This window comes from Manacus candei, unplaced genomic scaffold, assembly GCF_025592945.1.
Source record: "Manacus candei isolate 608988 ecotype Guabito, Panama unplaced genomic scaffold, ASM2559294v1 h1tg000040l, whole genome shotgun sequence".
Taxonomy (NCBI): Eukaryota; Metazoa; Chordata; class Aves; order Passeriformes; family Pipridae; genus Manacus; species Manacus candei.
Window position 1 is genome coordinate 397366 of NW_026138088.1, and position 17951 is coordinate 415316.

Below are 17951 nucleotides of genomic sequence, written 5' to 3' on the forward strand. Positions count from 1 at the left end.
TCCCTGGCACAGGTTGCCCAGAGAAGCTGTGGCTGTCCCTGGATCCCTGGAAGTGTCCAAGGCCAGGTTGGACAGGGCTTGGAGCAACCTGGGCTAGTGGAAGGTGTCCCTGCCCATGGCAGGGGGTGGGATGGACTTTAAGGTCCCTTCAAACCCAAATCATTCTGGGATTCTCTGAAATCTGACACTAAAGTCTGGGGGGAGCCAGGACTGAGCTCCCTGAATGACTCAGGAGGCAGCACATGATGGATGATCACAATTAAAACAAGAGTGTCTGGATGGAGGAGGGTGGAAAACCTCCTCCCTGGATCAGCCTCCAGGCTGTGGCTGTGTCTGACTGCCAAGGGAAAGGAGCTGGAGTGGTTTCCATGGCTGTGTGAGCCCAGAGCTGCTGGTCTGGAGGGTTCACACCCTTTCTCCTGGGGTGAGCTGGCCACAGTCCCTGTCTCAGCCATGGTCCCTGTTGTGCCTCAGAGCCAGGGATGCTCCAGGATGCAGGGGTGTGTTTCCATGGCAATTGCTGAGACTAATGAATGAGGGTTGTTTGCTCATGAATGGGAGCTGTGCAGAAGCTGGCACAGGACATGCTGTGCCCTCACCCTCCAGTCAGGTCCCAAGGGAGGGCAGGAACCCCCAGAGCAGGGCAGTGCCCTTCACTTCCCTCTGCTCCTCCCTTTGGAGGGGTCCCCCTCAGTTTTCCCTGCTTTCCTGGCTCTTTTGGGCCAGCCTGGTGTTGTAACAACCCTCTCCAGACCTTCTGTTGTGCTTGGGGAGGCTGCAACATCCCCCCATGCCCTGCACCAGACCACGGCACCGAGGCCTGGATGGACACACTGGAAATTACATTTCTAAGGGCTGATCCCACAGAGAGAAATAAACTCCTGCTGCCTTTGGCTCCCCTTTTCCTGGCTGGTTTTTGCAGCTGCATCTCAGGGGGCATCTCCCAAACCTCTCCCAGAAGGGCTGGGATCAGATAATGGTTCTTCCCCAAGCAGCTGCTCCCGGCCACGCCACGGGCACAGCACATTAAGAGGAGATGAAAAGCACACTGAAAATGGCAATTTCTGCCAACTTGGCAGTAAAAATTTAAGAGGCTTCAATTAAGCAACAGGTTGGAAAGATGGAGCAATATCATTTAATAGGGCTCGAGTGGGCCTTGGAGACTCATCCCCTCGTAACGCTTGCACGGGACAGAGAGCAGCAGCTACCAGGAACTGCAGCATCCAAAGTGTAATTACAGAGGCAGGAAAATGGGACTCGAGTCTGGCAGTGATGGCTCAGAAGCCCCTGTTTCCACTCAGGGCGTAGGCAGTGGGACTGGAAAATGAGGAGCAATTAAATAACTCAATTTCTGTGTTATAAGGGGGTACCAGGGTGGGGAGGCCCTGGCACAGGTTGGGCAGAGAAGCTGTGGCTGCCCCTGGATCCCTGCAAGTGTCCAAGGCCAGGTTGGACAACCTGGGCTAGTGGAAGGGGTCCCTGCCCATGGCAGGGGGTGGCACTGGATGATCCTCAAGGTTCCTCCCAACCCAGACCATTCCAGGATTCCCTGGTTCTGTGATTCTTTGTTTCCTGACCCTTGCTCAGAGCATCTTCTCCTACCTCCTCCTAGGCCCTCCTAGGATGTCTTAAACCTCCTGCTGGAAAAATGTTCACTCTGATTTCTTTCTGTTTCCCTCAATCCCACACTCTGTCCCAGTTGAATCCCTTGAGCATATCATTAAATTCTGAATTAATTCAACAGTGAGAAGCCAGCCAGGCCAGCAGCAGTGGCCAACCCCAGAGACACCTTCATTGCACGAGAGCAGTTTGAAGCAGGTGGAAGAAAACATTGGGTTTGTAGGGCAGTGGTGGGGTTTTGGTTGGAAAATGGTGTCAGGAGTGAATCAGGGTGTTTGTGAAAGGATACAAAGGAAAATGGGTTTGGAGGGGAAGTGATGGGAGGCCGGGAATGGGGCATCTGAATGGGCAGAGATTGGGAAGGGCTCCCTGAGGGAGGAGGTCAGAAGGGACATCAGAGATGGGAGTGAAGGAATGGTTTGGGTGCTCCTGCTCACCCTTCACTGTGGGATGTGGGTAACAGGGCTCTTTAAGAAGATGGAAAGCTGAGGACAGGAGAACTTCAGCCTCCAAATTGGGCACCTCTGCAAGAGTTTGGCCACTGTGGTCCAACAAATACAGCCAAGGGTGTCCAGGAGAAGGGGGGCAAACAGCTTTGCTGCCTGTGGATTTGCCAAGGGAGTGACCAGGAGGGAGAGGGCAGAATTTATTGGAACAGGGCAGTGGTGGAGTCACCTCCCCTGGAGGGATTTAACAGCCATGTGGCACCTGGGGACGTGGGTCAGTGGGGGCCTTGGCAGGGCTGGGGGATGGTTGGACTCGATGATCTCAGAGATATTTTCCATCCTCAACAATCCCATCTTACAAATCCTGTTATCTAATGAATTTAAGACTGAGTTTGCACATGAGCCACAGGTCCAGCTCGTTTAGGGGGGAGCAAAGTGAGTTGTAGGTGGTCAGTGCAGTAAATGCTGGGAGCAGCCACCCAGCAGGTCCTGGGAGCAAACCCAGGATGAGGCTCAGAAGGGGCTACCCTTGCCTTTTTCTGTGGCTCTGCAGGAGGTTTCAGTATTGCTGTTTGATTTGCAAAATGATTCCCAAAGAAACAGGGACCCAGAGCATCCTGGAGCTCCAAAGTCTCATTTTCCTTCTGGTGTCCACTCACCTCCAGCACCCAGGAACCCGTGGGCTGTGTAACATCCCCGAGCTCTGCTCAGGGGGAGCTTCCAGGTCCTGGAAGGGTTAAGCTCTTGTCCTTAAAAGTCAGTTCTGTAGTGCTTGTGTGAAGAGAGCAAATGGGAAGGAACACTGGCAAAGGGAGATGGCAAATAGAGAACTTCCAGCATCATTAACTGGGAGCCGGTGCCAGCGAGCCGTGTGTGCACTGGGTTTCTCATTTTACAAGTGCTAAAGCTGCCTGGGATTGGAATTCTATTAAGTTGATGATGTTTGATGTCTCATTAAAGAACAGAGCTTCCTGGTTATTATTTCATTTGGAGCGAACGCTCCCCATCAGCAGTTTGGGATGTTCAGGGAGGGGTTGGAATCCCTCCTTAGGGTCAGGTGGGGACCCACATGTGGAGGAGGCAGGAGAGGGGCTGAGTGGAGCAGAGTTGATGCTGGATACGTCCCCAAGGCTGGATTCATGGCACAGCCCAGCTGCAAACAGGGCAGGGAAAGGTTCTTCCCCCAGAGGGTGGTCGGGCACTGAAAAGGCTCCCCAGGGCTTCCCGAGGCTGCCAGAGCTCCAGGAGTGTTTGGACAGCACTCTCAGGGACAGGGTGGGATTGTTGGGGTGTCTGTGCCGGGCCAGGAGTTGGACTGGATGGTCCTTGTGGGTCCCTCCCAGTTCAGGATATTCTGGAATTCCATAAAACTGCCCCAGCCTTGTGCTGGGAAATCTCCGCTTCATTTCCACACGTTTCCCTATTAGATAAAACTAAACATGCAGAAAAAAAAACCAGAGATAGCACTTAAAATTAATTGAAGAGAAGAGCTCTGTGGCTGCAGACAGAGCTCTGTGGCTGCAGACAGATGCTGGCAGCTCCCAGGAGGCCCCGTGCCAGGAGCAGCGTGCCAAGGGCAGCGGCGTGGCCAGGGAAAGGGCAGAGCTGTGCTGATCACCCCCCTCACCCTGATCTGCTTCCCTCCACGTTTACCAAGAGCATCTCCTCCTTTCCTTGCGTTCCAGGTGAGCAGGATCCATCCTGCTCTCGAGGAGACGAGTCAGTTTGTTCCTTTTCCTCTCGGCAGGTTCGTAACCGATTTTCGGGATCCCTGAGAGCCGGGATCAAGGGGGTTTAAAAAGCATTTAATTCATTAATTAATGACTTAACGATTGCAAAAGTGTGAGGACGTGGGTCTGTCAGCCTCAATTAGAGGCTGAGCCTGGGTTTCTGTGAGCATGAGCCAGCACAGTGCTGGGGAGGGACAGGTGCCCTTGGAAAGCTGCCCTGGCAGCCGAGCAGAATTAGATCCTGCAGGAGCTGAGGGCAGGAACTGTCCCTGCTGCCTTTACCCCTGCCTTACCTGCTGCTTTTATGTGGGCTTTTTTACCTTTTGGTGGCTGTGAGGGTGGGGAGGCCCTGGCACAGGTTGCCCAGAGAAGCTGTGGCTGCCCCTGGATCCCTGGAAGTGTCCAAGGCCAGGTTGGACGGGGCTTGGAGCAACCTGGGCTGGTGGAAGGTGTCCCTGCCCATGGCAGGGGTGGCACTGGATGGGCTTTGAGGTCCCTCTCAACCCAAACCACTTTGTGATTTTTGAAGGGTAACAGCATTTCAGAGGGTTCCTGGCAGTCAGTGCTACCTGAGGGTGCTGCTGCTGTGGCTCCAAACACAGAGAGGAACTGAGCAGCTGCCTTCAAAGACAGCTGGAAATAAAAGGTCAGGACAGGAGTTGCCACATCAAGGACTTGGTACATTGATGTCTCTTCATCAAAACCACCTAGAGAAGGCAAAGGGAGCTTTCCTGAGAAGAAACTACCTCTAGATGTTGAGGCAGGATGTAGGAGATGGGGCTCCCCTATTCCCTGCAGATCCCCATCCCTACTGAGGTGTTTTTTCCCTCCAGTGAGGTCCCTTATTCACTGGCTGAGGGAGGATGTGTGGAAGCTCAGTCTCTTCCCCCCCTCCATCCTGTGCTGAGCCCGTCACCGACACTCAGAACGGAATTTAAGGGCTTAAAAGATTTGTGTGTGTGGCTGTGCTTGGAAAGGAGCTGATACCATCTGAGCCCACAGTTATTTATTCTCCTTTATCACACAACGTGCAGCATATGGGCCCCTTTCTGCGCCGCCGATGACTAAACGATGGCATCTGGTGCTCCTTTATATCACAAGTGTAAAGCAAATGAGAAGAGATCCCTTCAGCCAACCCTCTGCTATTGTCACAAACACGCTCGGGGTGGTTTCGTTCCAAGGTGCTGCTTTGCCGGCTCTCGGAACGGTCTCGTTCGGAGCCAGGCGTGTTTCTCAGAGGGGGAATTGCTGGGGATTGGTTTCTTTTTTTTGCTTTAGTGCCCCAGCTGGTCCCTGCAGATGGGATCCCACGTCACCTGCTGCATCCTCACACCTGACAGGGCTGTTGGCTGCTCCTCAGACGGGACCTGCCGAGCGGAGACGGGCGCGTGTCGCTCCCGACAGCTGAGTAGCTCTTGGTTGCTGTTGCTTCTCAAAGCAGCTTGAGCAGCAGATTTTGGGAATGCCAGAGCTCATAGAAACATAGAACAGAATCATAGAATCATAGAACAGAATTGTGGGAATAAGACCTCCAAGATCATCAGCCTCTGGCAGAATCCCAGCCATGCCCCCTAAACCACATATCACAAACTGCTGCTTGTTTTTTGAACACTTCAAGGTTGGTGACCCCCCTCTCTCCTTGGGCAGCCTGGTCAGTGCCAGGCCACTCTTTTCAGTGAAGAAATTTTCCCTGATATCCAACCTGAACCTTCCCTGGCACAACCTGAGGCTGTTTCCTCTCCTCCTGTCCCTTGTTCCCTGGGAGCAGAGCCCGATCCCCGCTGGCCTCACCCTCCTGTCAGGGAGTTGAAGAGAGAAATAAGGTCCCCCCTGAGCCTCCTTTTCTCCAGACTCTCATGTCCCTCATCCAGCAGCCCACGTGGCAATGCCAGCCCTGGCCTGCCCAGCATCCTGACCAGGGGCTAGAGGTGCTGAGCAGCCCTTGCAGATCTGCTGGGGCTGAACATCAACTGCACAGTTTTCTGTCTCATTGGCACTTGAGGAATGAGGCCACATCCCTGGAAGTGTCCAAGGCCAGGTTGGACGGGGCTTGGAGCAACCTGGGACAGTGGAAGGTGTCCCTGCCCATGGCAGGGGGTGGGGTTGGGTGGTCCTTAAGGTCCCTTCCAACCCAAACCATTCTGTGGTTCTGTGCTCTGTTAGGAACTGGGAACCAGAACAGTGCCCATAGGCACAGCAACAAAAGTGCTGGAATTAGCAAACCACTCTGGATTGCTGGATGGGAACTGTTCAGGGCAGAATTGTCCCTAGAGAAGGAATTACTTTGGCTTGGCTGACCTGGGAGCTTGTCCAGCCCCTCAGGGCAAGATCACCCTCAGAAGCCTGGGATCTTCCCCAGACTCTCCTGTAGCTTCCAGGTGTTGTGCTGCTCCAAGGCAGACTGTTCCCATCCCCTGCTGTCCTCACCATGGGATGTGTCCATCCCAACATCTCATCTTCCTCTTCCTGGCTGCAATTTAAGTCCATTCTGTTTTTTTAACACCTGGGTGGTTCCTAAGTCAAAGGAGAAGCTTTACCAGCACCACAGGCTGGTGAACATCTTCTCCCAGGTGCTTTGGAGACCTGGAGCTCTGCTCCCACTGGAGGTCTCAGGGAGGGCTCCAACAGCTCCCCCCATGATGGATTTGTCACAGTTATCCCAGGTCCATGCCTGAAGGATTCCTGGGGTTGTTATTTATCCAGCAGGATCTACCCCCACTTCATGGACCATCTCTTTTATCCTCCCTTTCCCACACGTCTCCAAGAGAAACCAACCCAGTCCTTGCCACAGGTCCCGGGCTCACAGTCCATCAACATATGTTTACTTATTTATTTTAGGACGTGATTAATGTTACTACATTTGCTGGAGGAATGTTTTTGTTCTGCCAACGTGCCTTGCCAGCACAAAACGTTCCGTGTTTGGAGCAAAGCACAGCAAATTGGCCTCTGCTTTCAAACACAAGGGAGGGCTGGGGGATGCTATTTTCTGCTCTCCAGCAAGAGGAGTGCAGAGAATTGAGCAAAGATAAAGAGAAACAGAGACTGCTACCAGGCTGCAGACGGGAGAGGAACGAGGTAGATTGGCCAGAGAGAGACTGTTTTTCCACTTGCATGTTCTGGACTCCTAGTGAAGGTTTCTGGGGGGATTTTGTGGAGGTTTTGTGGTATCTTTGTGGTTTTAAATAAAGCAGTAACAGCAGAGGGTTTGCATTGCACTGGCCCAGAGCACAGCAACTTCTGAGGTGGTGGGCAAATGAGGGAGAGGAGAACATGTTCCCCATCTTCATGGGGTGCCAGGAGAGTGGATACTGTGGATATGGGTCCACAGGGAGAGTGGGTGTTTGGAAAGGGCCATGATTGACTTCTCTGCCTTCTCTGAGGAGGCAGCAAAGTGCTGCCCTGCACCACCTCCCATGGCAGCACCACACTGGGCACAGCCATTCCTCTGTGAGGAGCACTGAGCTGTGGAGGCTTCTTCTGCAGCAGAGCTTGCTAAAGATCCTCACTTGGCCAGAGTCCTGCTGTGGCCTTCCCTTACTCAGTCCCCTCCTTAAAAACACCATAAAACTGTGCTCTGGGGGCTCCCCTGGGGCAAGAGGAGGGAGTTGCTGTGCCCACTGCTCACTGCTGGTCCTGTAGTGGGTTGGCTTTGGTTGGATGTCAGACACCCACCAAAACTGCTCTGTCACTGCCCTTCCCAGCTGGACAGGGGAGAGAAAATACAGGGAAAGGTTCCTGAGCTGAGATAAGGACAGGGAGAGATCACTCAGCGATTGCTGTCATGGGCAAAACACTCAGCTGGGGGATAGTAATTCCATTTATCAGCAACACAATCAGAGGGGCATAATGAGGAGTAAAATAAATCCTAAAAACACCTTTCCCCACCCCTCCCTCCCTCCCGGGCTCTGCCTCCTCCGCGCCAGCGGCGCAGAGAGACGGGAATGGGGGACACGGTCAGTTCATCCCACCTGCTTCGGCCACTGCTCAGGGACAGGAGCCAGAGTCCTTTCCCTGCTCCAGCACAGGCTTCCCACAGTTCACAGCCTCCTTCAGGCATCCCCCTGCTGCAGCGCGGGCTCCTCCACAGCCTGCAGGTGGATCTCTGCACCCCCATGCTCCTCCCTGGGCTGCAGGGGCACAGCTGCCTCAGCAGGGTCTTCACTCTGGGCTGCAGGGGAATCTCAGCTCCAGAGCCTGGAGCACCTCCTGCCCCTGCTTCTCCTCTGACCTTGGGGTCTGCAGAGCTGTTCCCCTCACAGATTCTCACTCTACTCTGGCTGCAACCCCATCTGTGCAATAACATTTCTTTTTTCCTTCTTAAGTGTGTTATCCCTCAGTTCCAGAGTGGCTCAGCCTTGGCCGGAGGCGTGTCCGTCCTGCAGCCGGCTGGCCTCGGGTCAGTCGGACACGGGGGAAGCTTCCTGCAGCTTCTCCCAGCAGCCCCCCCCTGTAGCTCCCTCTCTGCCACCCAAACCTGGCCACACAAGCCCAGCCCGGGTCCCCGGTGCCCCCTGACACCCCTCCTCCTCCCTGTCTTGCAGCTGACGTACCTGCCTCCGCCGTGGGGTGAATGTCGCTCGTCGGAAATGGGCTTAGACTTCTTTCCCGTTTACAGCATCACGGCCTGCAGGATCGACTGCGAGACCCGCTACATCGTGGAGAACTGCAACTGCAAAATGGTCCACATGCCAGGTCAGTGCTGGGGGCTGGGACACCCCCCAGAGATTGGGGGGGGTGAAAATAATGCCCAGGTTGTGGGTTTGGTCCCTGTAGGGACCATTCACTCGATGATCCTCGTAGGTCCCTTCCAGCTCAGAATATGCTGTGCCAGGGGAGGTTTAGGTTGGATATTAGGAAGAATTTCTTTGCAGAGAGGGTGCTCAGCCATTGGAATGGGCTGCCCAGGGAAGTGGGGGATTCTCCATCCCTGGAGGTGTTTAAGGACAGACTGGATGTGGCATCAGTGCCATGGGCTGGGAACCACAGCGGGGTTGGATCAAGGGTTGGACTTGATGATCTCAGAGGTCCCTTCCAACCCAGCTGATTCTGGGATTCTGTGATTCCATGATTCAGCAGGAGCTCGGGTTAAAGGGGGTGGGAATACCTTTCCCTAAGGAAAGATGGATGCCAGTAGCCTTGTTGGAATGTCCTGAAAGGGGGACAAGGCGTGGCAGAGGGACTTGGGTTTGATTTCCTCTTATAGAATCATTAAGGTTGGAAGAGACCTCCAAGATCATCAAGTCCAACTCTTATTTACAGAGTTGTGGAATATTCTGAGTCAGAAGGGACTCACAAGGATCATCAAGTCCAACTCTTGAGTGAATGGCCCATGGAGGGGATTGAACCCATGACCTTGGTGTTATTAGCACCGAGTTTTTATTAATTATTTTATTAATTATTGAGCCCCAGTTGACACCCCCGGGTGGTGTTTCCAGCAGCCCCCTCCTCGTTTCACAGTGGCAGGCAGAGGTGGGGACCAGCCAGGGTCACTTTGCTAAAGGGAGAGGTCCTTGTGTTCTCCAGGGAGAGCCTGGTGGTCCCCATGTGATGGACATGTCCTTTCCCTGCAGGGGATGCTCCCTTCTGTACCCCGGAGCAGTACAAGGAGTGCGCGGAGCCCGCGCTCGGTGAGTACCACGAGGGGTCCCTGGTACCAGGGGTGCCCCAGCTGGAGGCACTTCCAGCATCCTGGATCCTCCTGGATCCTCCTGGCTGGCAGCACCGGGGGGATCTGGAGCAGCTGCAACCCAGAGAAGGGGTTTTGATGAGACCCAACTTTTTGGGAAGGTCTGGGTGCACCCTGGGATAAACTTACTCCTGTTCCTACCTGGAGTGTGGGGTTCCATCAGCACAAAACCCTTGGGATCATGGACACCCCAGGAGCACCTCTAGGTTTGGGGTTGAGATCAAGGGACCCATTTAAAGTCTGGATTTAGTTCCCTGAGCAGAGGCTGGTGTAGCCTCTCTCCAAGATGGTGAGAAGTGGGATGAACTGGGAGAGAAATGCCCAGGAGTGACAATGTCCAGGAGTGACCTCTGGAGCAGAGCATAACAACCTCTGCTCCCATATCTGCTCCCTGACTCCAGGAGATGTAACCCTGTGACCTTCTGCAGGTTTGCTTGCTGAGAAGGACAGCAACTACTGCATCTGCAGGACACCCTGCAACCTGACCAGGTACAACAAAGAGCTCTCCATGGTCAAGATCCCCAGCAAGACCTCGGCCAAGTACCTGGAGAAGAAGTTCAATAAGTCAGAAAAATACATCTCGTGAGTGTTGCCCAAAACTGATCTCCTTTGCTTTATGAGGGAAGTGTCTGTAAAGGCCCATTAGCTCAAACCAGCCCTGGCTGATCCATCCCTAACACAGGGAGAAGGGACAAACCCTGAAAGAAATGAGGTGTAGGTTGCTTTCTTCTTAGTAGACGTGTGTCCAGACGATCTGTGTTCCTTCCCTAGGCTTGTCCTCGTGAGCAAAGCCCATTCCCACCAAAAAAAGTGCAAAAACTCCTCTTCCTTTGACAGGGAAGCCCAGACTTGCTGCCCCTGTTGGAGGTATGGCTGCTCTCTGCCTAACTCTGGGCTGAGAACTTGGGCTTCTTCCAGTCCTGGGCACTTTATTGCCTTGTGTAGGCAGTGAGAGTTATTCCATGTTATTCCATATCCTTTGGATTCTTGCTATTATCATGGAATCAAAGAATCCCAGATTGGTTTGGGTTGGAAGGGACTTTAAAGCCCATCCAGTGCCAGCCCCAGCCATGGCCAGGGACACCTTCCACCAGCCCAGGTTGCTCCAAGCCGTGTCCAACCTGGCCTTGGACATTCCAGGGATCCAGGGGCAGCCACAGCTTCTCTGGGCAACCTGTGCCAGGGCCTCCCCACCCTCACAGGGAGGAATTGTCATTAAAGTAAAGAGTTATCAGCAAAGTGAGATCCAGAGCTCAGATCCTGGGATATCTCAGGGAAAAATTTTCCAGCTCTCCTAAAGCTTCCAGAGCCCTGATGGTGCCCTGTGGTCTTGGTCTGCATGAGGTCCAGGTGCTGTGGGTTGCTGAGGATCCCAGAGAGAGAAACAATCAGGACAGGGAGAGGAATAAAGCCCTAAAGTCCTGGGTTTTTTTCCCTTATCCCAAAGCACTGGTGGCTGCTGGGCTGATGCTGTTTTCTTCTTTCCACAGAGAGAATATTCTTGTGCTGGACATATTTTTTGAAGCACTCAACTACGAGACAATTGAGCAGAAGAAAGCCTATGAAGTGGCAGCCTTACTTGGTAAGGGGGAGGTCAGGGGGGCAGTTTGGAGCCTGTGGGAGTCCATGTGTGTGTGGGACACACGGATGCTCTGAGTGGGTGCACAGCTCATGGAAAATCCCAGCACGGTCCCGACACCTTCCTGGCCAGCACACTGTCAACCCCATCTCTTGCTTCCCTTACACCACCAAGCCATCCCAGGAATGTCCCAGGGACCACATCCAGTCTGTGTCCATGAAGAGCTGCTCCATCTTCATCCCTGCTTGCTCCCAGCTCCCCATTATTTGGGAATCCCGGGCCGAGCAGGCACTGGGTGCTCTCTGTGGTGCCCCCCATATGCTGGAAGGGCAGTGTGTGGAGAAGGGCAGCTCAAAACCATCTACCCATCACCTCTTCCCTGCTCCAAATCCATCCTCCTTCCCAGCCAGGCCAGCCAGACCCCTCTTTGCCTTTGCCTGATGGAGGAGGTGGAGGAGACGTTGGGTTGCTCAGCCTCAAACTGAGGTTTTGTGGGTGCCAGCTACAGGTTTGGGTGCTTGGGACCCTCTGGGTTTGGGGGTGTTCAGTCAGGAGAAGCAAGTCTGGTCTGTGCCCACACTCAACCTTGCAGCCTCCCTGTGTGCCATCCCAAATCCCTGGATCCCTGGAGTGCAGGGAGTGATCAGCACCTTAGAAAGGTCATCCTGGGTTCTGGACACCCCGGGATGGGGACACTGAGGGAAGCAGTGCCCCGTGGGGTGCCCCCCCTGCACACAATGGATGTGGTGTGAGCCCTCCTGCCCCTGCTGTGGGTTCCAGTGAGGATGAGGAGGCTGGTGATGAAGCCTCTTTGACACAAACCTCTTAACTTGTAGGACCTCACATGACCCTCCTTGCCAGGACACCGGGGCTTTGGGCAGAGCCTCCTCTTCCCACAGCCCTCAGCCCCTGTGGAACCAGCACTTTGCCCCCAAACTCTTCTCTCCCTCTTTCCTCTCTGTCTCATGGACCCCCCCCAGCAAAGGTCCCTTCACCCCTCCACCCACTGGTGCCTTTGCTCTGGGCTGCAGCTGATCCATGGGTGTTTTGGAGCAAAATCCACGTGATTTGTCCTCCCTGAAGCCACGGTTTGGCAGAGCAGCACAGTTCATGTCAGCACTTGTCTTCCCAGCACATTCCTGGAAGCCTCCTTTCCCCGTGGTTCCTCCTCCTCAGCCCTGGGGGACTCAAGCATAAGCCTTGAGATGCTTCCCTAAAAAAACCCAGGCCTCCTCCCTTTCCTGCCTTTGGCAGGTTTGGTTTTTTTGGGGGGGCTCTGGGGACATTACCTAATTCTGCTCCAGCATCTTCCTCCTTCCCCCGCCCAGTTTGGGAATTGGGTGTTGGGATTGCTGGGATGAAGCCTGCTGTCTGACTGGCAGATGGCTTCCTTGGATGCCAGGGTGTGGCACTGCATCCTCGTTAGGCTCCCAGCTGATGGCCTCGTTAGCAGGAAAAGTGCTTTGGTGGCCAACGAGGTCCTTCCTGGGATGCTGTTCATGGCCTTGGAGCTGCTGGGCTTTCTGGGGGTGCATTTCCCCACTCTTTTAGGGGTGGCAGCACCACAGCTTCGGGATTAAAGGAGGTGGGAATACCTTTCCCTAAGGCAAGCAGGATGCTGATAGCCTTTCTGAATCGGGGCAAGACGTGGAAGAGAGACACGGGCGTGATTTCCCCTTGTGGAATCATTGAAAGACCTCCAAGATCATCCAGTCCAACCTTGTTTAGCCCCAGCTGACACCCCTGGGTGGTGTTTCCCTGGGTGATGTTTCCCTGGGTGGTGTTTCCAGGAGCCCCCTCCCCGTTTGGCAAGGAAAGGCCCCCATGGCAGGGGAAGGTGGGGACCAGCTGGGGTTCCCTTGGCTAAAGGGGGGTTCCTTGTGGCCCGTGGTCACAGGCTCTGGGAGTGTTGTTGTCTCTCCTAGGTGACATTGGAGGCCAGATGGGGCTGTTTATCGGTGCTAGCATCCTCACCATCCTAGAGCTCTTCGATTATATATACGAGGTAAGGCCCTTGTCCTGTCACCTGAGTCCTTGGAAGGGTCTGGGTTTGCCAGCCTTGGTGCCAGGCTGGAGCCTCCATGCCCCGTTTGCCCACGTGGATTATCAGTTTTAATTAATAATACCATGTAATTAAGGCTCTACAGTAGTGGGTTGTGAGTGTGAAGTGTGGTGAGGAGGTTCCTGGGTTGGGTTGGGCCCACCCAGTGCCACCCCCTGCCATGGCCAGGGACACCTTCCACCAGCCCAGGTTGCTCCAAGCCCCGTCCAACCTGGCCTTGGACACTTCCAGGGATCCAGGGGCAGCCACAGCTTCTCTGGGCACCCTGTGCCAGGGCCTCCCAGGAAAGGATTTGCTCCCCATGTCCCATCTAAACCTACTCTCTTTCATACAAGGAGGATGCAAACACTTATGGAGAAAAGGAGTTCCCAGCAAATTTGGTACATCCCAGCTCAAGATCCTTTGTCCTTGTCCCTGGGAAAGTTTTTCCTCCTAATTCAGCTCATATTCTTCTTCTCTGGGAGTTTCAGAGCAAGGGATTTGGGGCCTTGCCCCCACACATCCAATATCTCACACCTGCCCAGTCCAGCTCTCCCATAGCCCTGTCCTTGTCCTGTACCATGATGGGACCAGGGATTTTTAATCCCAGGGGATATTGCAGCTGTGAGCTCCCTGGGACATCTTGAAAAACCCCTTAATGTTATTAAAGTTGGGATGCTGACTTTATTTCTTAAGACAGTCCCTCCCCCTCCCAGCCCCCTGTGGGCAGCTCTCAGCACTTGGCAGTGTTATTCAGCACTGAAATATATTGAAAATTACAAGCATAAAGCTCATAATGGCAAAAAACCCTGTGCCTCAGTTTTGTAGCTCAGCTGAATGCACAAATATTTCATTAAAATCCCCTACTCCCAGCTTTCTTGTGGTTTTTGTTTTCATAAGAAGTTAATAAAAAACCTCGCAAAGTTTGGATTTTTCTTCTCTCTTTTACTGCTTTATTTGACATCTGCTTATAAACTTGTCAAATAGTTTCCTTTTGCTGGTTTTTTTTTTCTTTTGTTCTTTTTTGGGCAAACATGGCCCAAGACTCATCCTGGCCCCTTGGAGAGGCTCCCTCTGCCCACCTGGGGATGCACCAGGAGGTTCACCTGGCTGTTCCCTACGTGGGGCATCTTCATGGGCACCTGGCACAGACGTTTCACCCACACCAGACAGGGAGAAAAAGAATAAAAATGTCTATAAAATGCCTATTTTACACAGTTGATCTGCTCAGGGCTTCCCAAAGAGGGGGTTTCAAAAGCACACTGAAAACCATTTTCAGCCAAAGCATTTGGAAACTCTGAGATTTCCAGCAAACAGCTACAGCTTATTTTTCTGGTGGATTAGCCAAAGGTGGGTGAAATATTGACCCTAAAGATGCTTTTTTTGTATCATTCACTTGGAAAAACCCTCCTCGTGGTCCTGCCCCGGGGCAGAGTTGTGTTCCTGGGCTCCTGGAGGTCCTGAATTCCCCCCAGCAGCCCTGAATACCAGCCAGCATCCACCTCCCTTCCTTAGGAACTGACCCAGTTTTTCATGTTTGTAGCTTGCTTCTTGGGTTTTTTTCTCTTTTCCCCCAGTGGAAGTTTTCCAGAAAAACACTCACTTTTCAACCTTTCTGGGATCTCCCTTGAAATTTCATTCTCAGCAGCAGCTGCCAGGGAAATAAAGTGGCTGTGAAGGGAAAAGGAGTTCAGGGAGCTGGGAGCTTTCAACAAAGCCCCAGATGGGTTTCAAAAATGGAGTTTGGGTTGGTTGGTTTTTTTTTCCCGCGTGAAGAATTCAGTTTTGACACGTGGGGTGGCTTTAGCATGGAATCACAGACTGGTTTGGGTTGGAAGGGACATTAAGGATCATCCAGTGCCACCCCCTGCCATGGGCAGGGACACCTTCCACTAGCCCAGGTTGCTCCAAGCCCCGTCCAACCTGGCCTTGGACACTTCCAGGGATCCAGGGGCAGCCACAGCTTCTCTGGGCAACCTGTGCCAGGGCCTCCCTACCCTCACAGGAAGGAGTTTCTTCTCAGTATCCCATCTCTCCCTGCCCTCTGGCAGTGGGAAGCCATTCCCCTTTGTCCTGTCCCTCCATCCCTTGTCCCCAGTCCCTCTCCAGCTCTCCTGGAGCCCCTTTAGGCTCTGGAAGGGGCTCTGGGGTCTGCCTGGATCCTTCTCCAGGTGAACCCCTCCAGCTCTCCCAGCCTGGCTCCAGAGCTGAGGGGCTCCAGCCCTTGGAGCATCTCCCTGTCTCCTTCTGCATAGCCTTTGCAGAGTATCCCCCAAACCCATCCCATTCCCCGTGCCCTCGGAGCCGTTGGATGAGGACAGCGCAGATCTCAGCTCAGACCTCCTGCCCGGCCTTCCCACCGTAACCCAACCTCCTTCCTTTCGCAGCTGATCAAGGAGAAATTATTAGACCTACTTGGGAAGGAGGAAGAGGAGGGGAGCCACGATGAAAACGTGGTAAGGAGCCCCCCTGGGAGGCAAGAGGAGACCCCCCCGCGCTCGGCTCCGTGCGGACGCTCCGGTTGTTTCCCAGAGGATTGACGCTGCCGTGGCTCGGCCTGAGGAAGGAGCCGGCGGTCGGGGAGGGCCAGGGAGCCTCCAGCAGCCCTGGGATAACCCTGTCCCCTGCTGTCCCATCCGCAGAGCACTTGTGATCCCATGCCAAACCATTCGGAAACCATCAGCCACACTGTGAACGTGCCGCTCCAGGCCACGCTGGGAACGCTGGAGGAGATCGCCTGCTGACACTTGACTGCTCCACAGGGCCAACACCCAAGGAAGGAAAACTGCACAGGAAAGCAGGGACCCAGCTCAGGTTTGCAACGGGGGCAAAAAAAAAAAAAAAAAAAAAAAAAAAGATAATAAAAAAATAAAAAATAAATAAATAAAAATTTAAAAAAAAAAAAAAAGGAAGAAACCGCTATGCATTAAAATAATATAAATATATATATTATATATATACTCTGCCAAAACCAAGCGAGAGGCGCCTTGGACTTGACTCGTGTTGTCCTTTCCTGTGTGGGGGGGTTTGTCTTCAAGATGTGAAGGCAGCAGCTCATTTTTGAACTGTACCAAGCAGAGACCACCACCACCACCAAACCCAAAAGCGAAGCCCCGCCATCCCCACAAACTGCCAAATGTACAAAGCACTTGCATGCCAGGTCTTTTTATGGCAGCATATTCCTATCTGTCTTTATAAGCTCTGTTCCTCTTTGCAGTCTCTGATTTTCACTACCAGAAGGAAATGGCCCAGCCATCCCCTGAAATCACCATTACTAACGTCGTAGGCTGAAAATTAGAATAAAGAAACAAAAAGTCGCAGCTCTCGGATTCTTCTTACGTTCTTGTCCTTCGTGTCAGTCTGTGATGAATCTTAAGCTAAGCCAGGCCTCCCAGGGCCGGGCCAGCACCGTCACCCCAAGGTGAGCATCCCTGGAGAGGGGCCGGAGCGGGGGCTCCCGGTGGATCTGCTGTGTCCTGCTCCTCCGTCTGCAGTGCCTGGATAGTCCGTGTGTGGTGGGGTGGGCACGGGGCGGGGCTGGGGGGGGGAGGCTTTATTTTAGTTTATTTTAATTATTTTTTTTTTATATATATATTTTTTTAATTATTTTTTTTTCGTTACTTTTCCCGTTAATGGATTCTGTGCTTTCTCCTCGTTCTCATGACTGATATTAAAGCTGGTCTTGTGGAAATGGCCAGGCTGTGTCATGTCTGCCTTGCCCCTCATCCCACCCTCGAAGCTGAAGCCCCTGGCGCAGTCTCAGCACCAGGACAAGCCCGTTGTGGGAGCTCATCCCATTCCTCAGCCCTTTTCCCCTTCCAGCACATCCTCACACAGCTCTCAATGGGGTGGGTGTGATGCCATGGCCATGCCCAGCACAAGTCACCCAAATCTGCTCCATCCCCAAAGCCTGGAGTCCATCCCAAGCTCAGGCTCCCCAGCAGTGCTCCCAGCTTTCCCAAGAACATGGCTCTTGGCTTTTCCTCCAGCAGCCAGGCTAGGGATCCTCTCTGGCTGCTGCAAAGCTTTTCCCTACTCAGCAGGGTCCTCCTTCAATTAAATATGAGCTGAGGCAGCAAAGAGCCACAGGGACACATCCCACGGGCTGTTTGCCTGCAGTCCCCTCCTCCCTGCCTCCCTCTGCAGCACCAGGGACTCTGCAGCCCCTCAGCATTTCCCTCCCTTAGGCAAAAGTGGTTTTCTCCCTTAGGCAAAAATGTCAAAAAAAACCAATACCTGGTTTGTGGGATTGAACACACCCAGAAACCTTCCCCAAGCAAGAAGAGTCCTCTGAGACATCAAGGAGCAGCAGAGAGGTTTCAATCCAGTCCTCTCCAAGCTGGCAGAGAAGGGCTTGAGGGATGTGTGCTGAGATGTGTGGCCTCCAAAGGGTTTACTCCAAGAGTCGTTTCCATGCATAGAAAATTTTCCACTTTGCAGTTTATTAAATCTCCATTAAAAGATTTTGGTTGAGTCATTGGAAGTCTGCTGGAGCTCGATGAGGTGGGACACCACAGGATGCCCAGGGGTGCCGGGAAGAGTTTTGCTAATTCCAGCTCTAGAGGAAAACCACTTGGACAGGGGGGTTGGCATGAGGGTGGGTGGCATCTCTGGTTGCTCCTGAGGAGCACATCCTCCAAAGGACTTGCTGAAGAGCTCGTTTTGTGTTACCAGTTTTCAGAATCTCCCAAGACCTGGACTCTGGCCATGTGTTCATTATCCACGGGATGTCCCACAGCCACCCATCTGCTGGAAACAAGTGCTCACCCACAGCCTGGCCACAAAGCTGTGGAGCTGCCAAGCTCTCTCTCCTGTTGGCAAACCCCTGTGCCAGCCTGGTCCCTGCAGT

The 17951-nt window shown here is 53.4% G+C and overlaps 1 protein-coding gene across 1 annotated transcript in view; it reads left to right on the forward strand.

Annotated features, from left to right (window-relative positions):
* The window catches only part of LOC127474239 (acid-sensing ion channel 2-like), a 78531-nt gene extending 61907 nt beyond the window's left edge, over positions 1 to 16624 (forward strand). The window contains exons 4-11 of the mRNA XM_051794775.1: positions 8338 to 8488; positions 9367 to 9423; positions 9911 to 10064; positions 10973 to 11064; positions 12987 to 13066; positions 15490 to 15558; positions 15745 to 15916; positions 16320 to 16624. Coding sequence (XP_051650735.1) covers positions 8338 to 8488; positions 9367 to 9423; positions 9911 to 10064; positions 10973 to 11064; positions 12987 to 13066; positions 15490 to 15558; positions 15745 to 15846 — 705 coding nt within the window. The 3' untranslated portion in view covers positions 15847 to 15916; positions 16320 to 16624. The remainder of the gene's footprint in view (positions 1 to 8337; positions 8489 to 9366; positions 9424 to 9910; positions 10065 to 10972; positions 11065 to 12986; positions 13067 to 15489; positions 15559 to 15744; positions 15917 to 16319) is intronic.
* Positions 16625 to 17951: the final 1327 nt, after the last annotated feature.